Genomic DNA, 10,565 nt, shown 5'->3' with positions numbered 1-10,565 from the left:
ACAATAATCCATTTTATTCTCCCATTAGCTGTTGTCCCCGGGCTGAGAGAATTCGATCAATCCAACCCCAGACCTACGAAGTTGCGCCCCAGTGTTGGCGTACACTCTCGGGAAAACCTAGAGAAAAATAAAATAGAATAAATAAATGAATATATTAAGAAGAAATCAGTAAGGTGAAAACAATATTTAGGTTAAGATTTTATTTTGTTCTGAATGAAGAAATTATATCTTGGAAAGTTTATAGGCTTATTATTCGTGTTTCAAGTAAATCCAAGCTTTAAGGCCTGTTTATACTTCAACGATAAGGATAACGATAAAAAAAGCTAAAAAGCAATTGTTCATATAGAAAATAAAAGAAATAAGAGAAGTTTCTACACTAGAACGATTCGATAACGATTTATCAGTTATGCGATAACAACATATTTTGACAAATTAAACCAGTCATAATCATGAAAAAACATTAAAATCGTAGTAGTAGCAACGATTTTATCGTTTTTCCATGATTATGATGTCATCTGATTTGATTTGTTAAAATATTTTGTTATTGTATACACCAGGGGTGGGCATAAAAATCGGTCGGGCCAAAGTGAATTTTTGATTCAACACCGAGGGCCGCACCCAAACTTTGTTGTTTCCAGTGTACTTCCAAAAACCTCTCCAAGGACTGCTTTTACACCAATTTATTCTCAGTATTATTTTACTTTTACATAGGCATATGATCGGGCCGAAAAAATCGCTGGCGGGGCCGCACTTTGCCCATTTGCGGTATACACGATATATCATTATCGAATCGTCCTAGTGTAAAAACCTCTCTTATTTATTTTGTTTCTATATGAACAATCGCTTTTTAGCTTTTTTATCGTTATCGTTATCGTTGAAGTATAATCAGGCCTTTAGCTTTGGTATAATTAACTTATGAATGATGACGTTGATTTTCACGACAATGATGATGATAACGATTATGATGTTGATAAGATGAAGATATTGATTAAGAAAAGAATGGTGATGAGGGGATCGGAATACCAAGGCTGCCTCTTTTATTGGTTAAGTGCATCTTATAGAAGCCCGAAACAATATTTGAATGTTTTTTTATTTATAATAATATAAATAACAAGTTCTCTTTATATAGTAGGCCTATTGTTTGTTTTTTTTTCTCTCTCTTTTGTGGGGATTTCACCCACCTTTATTTCTTTCATTTCATTTTTTGTCATCAAAGACATAAGCATAACAAGAACATGAAAAATTAAATTCAATTGCAAAATTCAATAATGGGCCTATTGTTCGTGAAATCAAGATTGCGCGTCAATGCACTGTTGTTGTTAACGACTTTTTGTGTGGTAGATTACAAAATTGCTTGACAACCAATACGCTCTCGTTTTGACGCGCTACTCTGATTTCACGAACTAACACAATCTACTTTGATTGTGTTAGTGATGTGAGCGACGATTTTAATAATATTTATGATATTATTACCGATCAAACAATGTAATTCATCTGAGTTCAAAGAGCGTATTATTTTCAACATGTTATACTTTAAAAACTTAAATCATTTACTTTTAGAGATTAATTAATAGATTTTTTATGATATTTTGGATATTTAAATCGGGATATTATGATATCCGTCATAAACTGCGAATAGAAGCCCAGGGCTTAATCTCGAGAAGCCCATTTGGAATTGAAGCCCCTCTCTTTAGCTTGCAAAAGTAGCCTCGAAAAGAAACGCACCTCAAGATAGCTTGGGCTTTTTTTTTTCGAGATAGTTCAGTATATAAACTGTAGGCCTCCACAAATTAAAAAAAAAAAAAAAAAAGAAAAAACGAGCTTGGTTTATACAGTAATTTAGGTGATTAAATGCCGGTTAATACACTCCATGATACAAATTAATGTTACAGTGGACGTAAGCCTACTGGTATTAATTGTTTTATAGGGGTAATTTAAAAAATTCCCAGCATTCATTTTCGAAAAGCAAATGTAGCCTCGAAAAGAAGCATGAACTCCGAAAGAAGCCTATCCAAATTTCGCCGAAAAAAAAAAAGAAAAAAAAGGCGGGGTTTCAATTCAAGGTTTTCTCTTACAATAGGATAGAATCACGTGCCATTACACGCTCTTTAGGCAAGTCTTATTGCTTTTTGTCATTTCGTTTGTACCGCCATTAGACCGCTTGTTTTATGTTCTCTATATAATTTCGTTTCATATTTTCTATCAGTATCTGACGAGGATATGGTCGAAAAATACTAGTACAATAAACATTTTATTTTGAGAAAGCTATTTTATTTTGTCTGAATCTTCTTATTTATATATACAAACCAGTATATGCAGCAACTTTGACTTACTTTTGACACAATGTACAGTGCCATACTTCTGGCAGGTGGTTTTTGTTTGTTATTTTTGTAAACGTTGATTGTTTGGCTGTGAGAACCCTGAAACTTGAACAACAATGAAGTGAAATACTAAATATAGTAACTCCTGTTCGCATTTAAACTATCACCAGCAGGCTTATTGTAAATACAAAGCCTTGACTTAAAAGCAAAAGAAAGTGAAAGAATTTTTTTTCCTTTTTTTGTTTTGTTTTCTAAACATGTTTATAAAGGGTGACCCTTCCAGCGTATCCTATAGAAGGTTGTTTGATATTTAGGGGCTCTTTCAAATAAATGTGATGCTTCTTTCTTTCTTTTTTTCATCAGCGATTATAGTAGTTTTTAATCTGAGAAAAAGTCCTACAGTAACAGGAATTGAAACCAGGGAAGGCAACCATCTTAACCACTAAGCTATTGAACTCCATTTCTTAGCAACAGTGCAATTACTGAAATTGTACCGAATTATCAATTTAATAAAAAAAAAAAATCCGATACAAAATTTGATTGACCCAACCTAACTTTATAAAACTGACATTGACCTAAAGTTTCTTGTTTTGCATATTGTTTGACTTTAAAAAACTTCTCCAGTTTCAATTAAAATATATTTTCTTCTATTACCCTGTGTAGGCCTACGTTTATAACAGTGAGTTTATGATGATTTATCAATTCTATTGACCGCAATCTAACTTTAGAAAAGATAACATAGACCATAGTTTCTTGTTTGACTTTTGTAAAATACATTTTCTGTCAGTTTTTTTCTCAATAAAAACAAATTTTCTCAGCCAAGTTTTTTTTTTTTCAAATCATTGTATGTTTGCTGTTGCTTTATTTTACTAGGCTAGGCTTGTGTTGCCAAATAAGCTAGATAAATTAAAAGAAAAATAAAATGCCGTAAACTGAAGCTCCCAGGCATTCTTTAGTAGGCCTATAAATAGAAAGTCGTGTATGAGCTTGAAAACGAAACCTTTGTTTCTGATAGAATTGACGGGAGAAGCCCTTCGTGCTCTTTTCTTTGAAATCTTTCTCTAACACTGAATTCCTGACTTTCCATGAAAATGACGTTTGCCGTCTAATGAACTCATTCCAAATACTACCTAGCTGAGCCAGCCTCTGAAAACAAATTTATAACCGTTGACCTACCGTCAAGCGGAAATGATGTGTTAAAAATGTTGCGGTCCATCTATGGTATTGCAGCATCCGTATTTGGATATGAAATAGGCGGGGCAAAAATACTCCCCAGGTTCCGAGAAATGTAGATATCATCAATCGAAGAACGAATATGAGAGGATATATTTACCGGAAGTTCTCTCAATTTACGTATACTACCCAATCAGATATAACGTTATAAATCGATCTGTATTGAAATAAATTGCGGAAGTTTGTTATAGCGTCGGAGAGAGGCCATTCAAGTCTGATGAGAAGTTCCGAGAATCCTATTTCTGATTTTGATTTGCATGGAGATAGAATATATTCAGTGGATAAGCATCAGATATTTTCATTCATAAATAAATGCTGACCGCCACTGTTGGCGTGGTTGCGGTGAATGGTAAGTTGTAACTTTTTACCGCACTGTTGTTTAGGAATTCACGGTGCAGGGTGGGTTGAAAATTTGATGGAAGGCCTAGCTTAGTTAGACTGGGGACCGGGTATACCTACTGCTAGGCCTAAGGCCTAAATAATATGAAGAGCGCCTGTTTTCCATGCCTGTGGCTGGGTAGTGACCCGCGCAGGTAGGATAGACGTAGGCCAAGGCTGAGTCAGGCCTATTATAAACCTATAATAATTATAGACTATAGTAGTTTTGCGGTACTGTATTAGGCATATGTATGGCACAACAACACAGTAGGCTATGTCGTTACGTGCAGTTCTCATTGTTGGATAGGCCCAGCCTAGTCCTAAATCTGTTGTTTAGCCTAGTTGATGATTAATTGAAGCTGATTTTTTATTTTCAATCAACAAGCTAGCCACCCCACTTTGTTTACCGTGAAAAAAATAATTGTCACTCGTCTTGTGTGTGTGCTTCTCGTGCAATCTAGTAAAACATAAACTTTCTTCTTTTTTAAGCTGAAAAGTGCGCAATTCTATTATAGTTTTAACTTGTTAGCGGCCATCTTGGTAGTCAGAGTGAATTGCCAAGACTGTAATTCAAACATGGAGTAATTATCAAAAAGTACTAAAAACCTTTCAGAACCTTAGTAATCAGAGCATTTTTTGCATTTAAAACAAACAAATACAAGAATACGGCGACGATAAATTCGCCCTTGTTATAGTTCGCACTAAATGCATCCGCTCAAACTGGCATCCGCTCGAACTGGCATCCACTCGAACTGGCATCCGCTCGAACTGACATCCGCTCGAATTGACTTCCGCTCGAATTGACTGGCATCCAAGGATTTGAATAGCAACAAAAGCTAGAAGAAGCGCACTGGACTAAAAAAAAGTGATTTTACAGATACCATGGGTAATATTCCAATGGGTAAATCTACCGCTGTCCGCACTTGGATTTTGTGCATTGGTTAGTTTTGCTAAAGTTTTTAATTAAATTTTCGTCTGCAACCCATGGTGTCATGGGATAATCCTGTATTGTTGCCATGCAAATATGATTTAGATGAAAGAAATGGTAAACTAAGCTGTGAAATTAACTTATTGAGTGTGCTAATTCATGACATCGCGATTGAGTAACACTTAAATGACTCTGGAAGTTTAACTGAGATACATGGTCGCATTGGACTTTTCGGCTTAGTAAAACTAACTTAGTTTTACCATTTTGCTGGGCACGATACACTGGTTTAAAATTAACTGCTTGTCTCTGTTTTTCTGAGAGGTAAGTTTCGCATTACATGGGACTAATTATGGTAAACTAAGCAGCACCTTGGTTAGTTTGTCCAGTGCGATTGCAGCTAAAGAAAGCTCTACTAGCCACAGTGGGCTACAGAAGAAGATGTTGCAGGGCCCATTCAGGGTAAAGAAGGAGGGGCAAAAAATAAATTATAAACATCATTACAAAATAACCCTGAAAATATTAAATATTTGTGTCAGTATGGAATATGTCACAACACAATGAGAAACACCTTCTTAGCAACGCCACCTAAGCAGTTGATACAGCTGAGTGCATGTGACCTATTATAGTTTACATAGCCTTTTCAACTGATGCAACTTTTTAGCTTAACTTTGCAACACTATAAACATTTTACTATTGGCAAATTGAAACATAGGTTTTTAATCAGATTTTTTTTAAAAGGATAAATAACAGCAAGTCACAGTTATTTAAAAAAGATAAATAACTGTGACTTGCTACGGAGGCACTCAGTTGTAAAGACGGTTTGGTAGGTATTGTTCATAGAGTTATAATATGAGTACTACCTAGACCGCTAACTCTAATGTATTCCATATTCGAAATACGCAGAGCTGTGTGTGTGTGTAGGTTCAGCCAGTCATAATACGCTAAGCAGTGTCACCCTAACATAAATTTAAAGTTTTGAATACAGTATATTGAAACTTGAGCGTACACGATTTCAATTTTTATTCCTCTGTACTTCATTTTTGAATTAGATACTCTGCTTGGCCTCTTAATGACTACAATAGTTTAATAATGTATTAATATAATAATGATTACTGGAATAATAGTTAGTCATGGTAATATGTGTAGTAAGCCTGAAGGTGGCCCTTTCCTATGGTGGCCATCTTGGATGGTACACATACACAATTCTGCATTGCTCTGTGGCCTAGTATCACTCCAGTTGTTTAATACTGTAGCTCTATGGTATTGTCTCGGTGTGAAGCATGAATATGGTTTTGTTGGTGTTCTTGAAATGTACCATATTTCATATTGTTACTGAAAGTTGTTATTGTGAGGCTGCATTGCCCTTTTATTTGTTTATTTATTTTATTTGTTGAATGTGTACTGTAATAAAGTTTTATTCTGACTTTGACTTTTGAGTTTTATTGTGTTTAAAAGTGGATTGAAATGGTAATTCCAGACTGGTAAAGTATTGATCAACTGTTAAACTAATTAACGCCTAGCTGATTGCTTTTGTCCAATATTCTGGCTTTTCAATTCCTCTACATGATATTCATTAATTCTAAAATTATTTTTTTTGAGCATGAAGATTACTCTTCATGATTTGATAGTTTTCTTTCAGATTTAAATTGTAGGCATTGGCAGACATAGTTGTGGCGAAAGAGGCGTTCATTTCTTTCTGTTGCAGCAATTTAATCTTCAACGTAGTGTGAAATTGTTTGGATAAGTGATTAACAGGTTGACTGCCAAACCTTTTTTTAGGTTTCTTCCCGTGTGCCAGAACAAGTATACATGTACAAACATACTTTTTTTAAATTCTATCCTAGTAATATATCATCAAAATTATGTGTCTAATAAATTGGCTGGAAAATATTAGGGGCAAAGTAAACTTGTCGGCGGCACTGGGACAGTACTTCTTATTGCCTCGGCCAGGTGCGAGTTTTCTCCACCGCTTTTTGCATGAGTTGGTACTGTTCAGGGGGCGCCCCACTTGTGCAATCAAGTGTACTGCTGGCTACATAACACAACAAACATCCGTTATTTGTATGTTATTGTCTAGGTCTGTGGTTATACAATGTTCAACAATGAAGTAATAAACACTAGAATGTTACCCTGATTTCGACGGGTATACTGTACAGTAGTCATCCCTAGTGCCCTTAGCAACACCTTGTGGGACAGGTATACTCGTTTCTGGCAGTGAACATATTAATATGGTTAAAATGGTTAAAGCTCCAGAGCCCACTGCACCCAACAATATGAAAGGGAACACCCCACTACTCACTGGGACCTTAAGCTGGGCATGCACTGTGTGCACAGATATGGTTCAATATTTTTCATTGTAAACCTACCTACTCCTTATCAATATGTACAACAGTCAAACAGCTATCAGCTGACTGATTGGATCTTTTGTTGCGTGCCTCATCGCATTGCGTTCTTCATGGAGTTGCATTGACTGACGCCCATCATTGCAGTGTATGTACGGCTTTTATTCTAAGATTGTCACCTGGCCAAAAAAGGTTTGAATCTGCCCTGGTGGGATAGTACTGTACTTTTATTTATACTTCAGAAACTGTATGATTTTAAAGACTTGGTTTTACAGTGTTAGGTTTCAGTGCATTAATTAATCTGTTGACAAGACAATATACACAATGATGAGTTGTGCTACAGGTAAATGCCTTTCAAGTGAATTGGTAACAAAATTGAGTATAAAACACAAAATATTACATGTAATTTTAAGGCCATTTTGAATTCCAAGTTGGCCACTATAATGACCTCGGATGAAATGGTCCCTACCAAAAATTGAATTAAACCTCTAGTAGCATGCCACCAAGATTGCTACAGTAAGCTTGTGGACTGTAACACTAACATAGCCATGTAAAATACTATAATTTGGAATAAAATTGTACGCCTAATATTAGACTTCAATAATTAAATGAATGGATTAGGCACAATATGGTTATTGGCCTTCAGGAGATAAACTCTGAATATTTTAATTATGAATGTGAAACATTAAGATGGAATAAAATTACTATCAAAACAAGTACCCTCATTTAATAGTGTTAACTTACCAAGATTAAGCATTGCACATGGTCCCATGCATGGTTTCTACATAACTATTCATGAATATTGTAATAATCATTAAGAATGTACATTAATATTATAGATTATGAATACAAAGCAAAAGAACAGTGACCTCATTTTGCTGTATAATAGTGGTGACGAACAAGGGATTTTTTTTTTACATCAAATAGAAGGGGAGCTCAGTTACAGCTAGAAGGGAATCAAAACATTTGTCGCTAGACGAGACTTTTTTTATACCTTGTTTAGCGAATCCGCCGACTGCAAATTCAGTTTAATTCAATTCAATTTATTGTCCAAAAGTGGAAATAGAGAGCGGAAACAATTCATTGCATATTAGAATATTAAAATTGATGATTCGAATAAAAATAAAATAATTTTTTTTATTATGCCCTCCGCTGCCTTGAAATCTCCAAAGATAAGATGTATATTTCTTCCTACAGTAATTATATAAATTTGAAGCTTTTAACCATCCTATTTTACATTCACAAATAAATTTTATTTTTTTTCTCCTCTGTCTGGATGTTTTTGGTAAAACTTTATTTTTATTCCACCCTCCTCTGACGATCTTTAAAAAAACAAGAACACCAAACAAGGAATAAATGAGTCTCGCCCTATCAACAATCTGCTAATACTGTAACTAACCTAGCAATTTATTCAAAATAGAGTCTAAATATATTTTTAATTATTTCAATATCATGGTGGATTACATATTGGAATAAATAAAATATCTCCTGTTACACTTTTACAATGTGGTAAGTTTGTAGATGACTTTAGCCAAGAGCCAAGTAGGTCTAGCTTACTACTTAGTATTTGTTATTTTGTTATTTGTTGGTATTTATGTACAGTGTTCTCTGGTCATTGGGTCCACATGCTTTAAGTGTTGCTGCCATATTGGCGCACTACCTTGCAGATAGCTCCACCAGGTACCCATTTATGCTCCTGGGTAGAGAGAAGCAACGCAGATAAAGTGCCTTGTTCAAGGACACAAGCGAAATGCACAGCGAGGGATTGAAACCCCGAACTCAAGGTTGGGGAAACCAAACCGTTCCCGCTGCGTCAAACCGCTTCCTTGGTACACTTGTAGTAGATCCTTTGAGTCGTTTTACAAGCAACTTTTGCTGAATCTAAAGTACTTGGGCATTACAGTAAATACTGTACAGAACATTTAATCCTGGATTAAGAGTTTTCTACTCAAAATGCCACTAAAAAATTTGTCGGAAGTTTTTTCTGTAAACCAAAATTAACTCTGATTGGACCTTTTACACTCTCAACACATTTCGCCTGTGTTGCGAAATGGTCATGGCAGGAGTATCAAAAGTGTGAAATGTCAGCACCCACGCTTTGAACCAGTTTTCATTCCTACGATCTGCCAATCTCGTCTCTCTGCTGTTGTCTGGATCAATTTTGAGAAGTAGACTAATCCTGCGACCATTAATGATGTAACAGTAACCATAGAGAAAATAGAGGATCTGGTACTTCTATCAACCTGATGATATCAACAGTATGGAAAATAAGATCGTCTCCCACCCTATTTCATCTACCACCCTATGTCAACTGCCTAATTTGAATGTTTAAATTACTTGAGAATTGCTTGTCAGTGAGTAGCAGAAGTCAAATAATAATGTTGTGTATAATTGTGTATGTATGATTTATTTTTAAAATGTTGAATATTTAAACTTTTCTTTTTTATATTTTTAAATAAAATTTAATTGAAGCACATGAGTTTTCAGCCATGAAAATTTGTGTATAAATAACAGGTTAAAAAAATATTATTTGTTATCAAGCTGAAAATGGTTTAATACGATTAAATATTTTTGACACAGATTTTTTTTAGGTTAAATACAGTATAGGGACCAACCAGTGTATCAGTGACAGATTCAAGATGGGGTGGGGGGATGAGAATAAAATGGAGAAAAAAAAGTTGTGACATCACTGGTGGTATTAAGGCTAGTTGAATGCTGTCCCAGGTAATACAGGTAGTTTAATTTTTTATCTTCTGATCTTTGAAGTGACTCCAAATTCTCCCTTGGACCGCATAATTTCCTTGGCTAGAGTTGTAGTGGGTCTGATACTTTTGCTGATTCTACTAAATTCACTAAAAAAAAAAAACTGCGCAGCTGAGGATGTGTGGTAATGTTCTTCTTACAGTTGTGGACCCTGGTTTGGATTTTGTTTTGAGTCCTGTCTAGTTATTCGAGATTTGAATTAACTTATATTTACTAGAAATTGCAAATTGCAAGTGAAGTGCTGCGAAGTACAACTGCATAAAATGTTCTTCGAATTATTTATGCGAGTCAAGTGAAAATAATGAATAATAAAAATATAACAAATAATATGAGCACGACCCATTGTCTATATTAGAACAGATTTGGTACCGTGTACAATAGTGTTTTGCTGCAGTGACATCTCTCTGCTGACGACTCGCTGCTGCTGGCGATGACTCGCTGCTGTGTATAAAATTATATTTATTTCCGAAAACACTATGCCAGTCTACAACAAGCGTCGCCTAAATGTAATAATTAGCACATTCAAAATAGGCTAGTGAATAAGTTTAACTGAGTTCGTAAATAATATTGGCCTCAAAATATTGTGGCCGAGACATGAGT

General features: G+C 35.0%; 2 protein-coding genes across 5 annotated transcripts in view; one reads left to right on the top strand and one right to left on the bottom strand.

Moving 5' to 3' along the window:
- On the bottom strand, positions 1-3,620 carry LOC117120873. Its single transcript, XM_033265972.1, has 3 exons — positions 3,498-3,620; positions 2,334-2,420; positions 1-117 (listed from the first exon to the last, which is right to left on the bottom strand). The coding sequence occupies exons 1-3, from the start codon at positions 3,618-3,620 to the stop codon at positions 25-27; spliced, it is 303 nt and encodes a 100-aa protein (XP_033121863.1). The 3' UTR covers positions 1-24.
- Positions 3,621-3,741: 121 nt separating this feature from the next.
- Positions 3,742-10,565, top strand: part of LOC117120872 (signal transducer and activator of transcription 5A-like) — a 63,770-nt gene continuing 56,946 nt past the window's right edge. For 3 of the 4 annotated variants that reach the window (XM_033265967.1, XM_033265968.1, XM_033265971.1), the window contains exon 1: positions 3,743-3,903. The gene's annotated coding sequence lies outside the window, so the exon portion shown is untranslated. Of the gene's footprint in view, positions 3,904-10,565 lie in introns of all 4 variants that reach the window. The other variant, XM_033265970.1, reaches the window with a different exon arrangement.

This window comes from Anneissia japonica, unplaced genomic scaffold (genome assembly GCF_011630105.1).
Source record: "Anneissia japonica isolate Jap-2015-1 unplaced genomic scaffold, ASM1163010v1 scaffold287965_len1858130_cov191, whole genome shotgun sequence".
Classification (NCBI taxonomy): domain Eukaryota; kingdom Metazoa; phylum Echinodermata; class Crinoidea; order Comatulida; family Comatulidae; genus Anneissia; species Anneissia japonica.
Note: the sequence above shows the minus strand (reverse complement) of the source record. Positions and strands in the feature narration are given on the sequence as shown.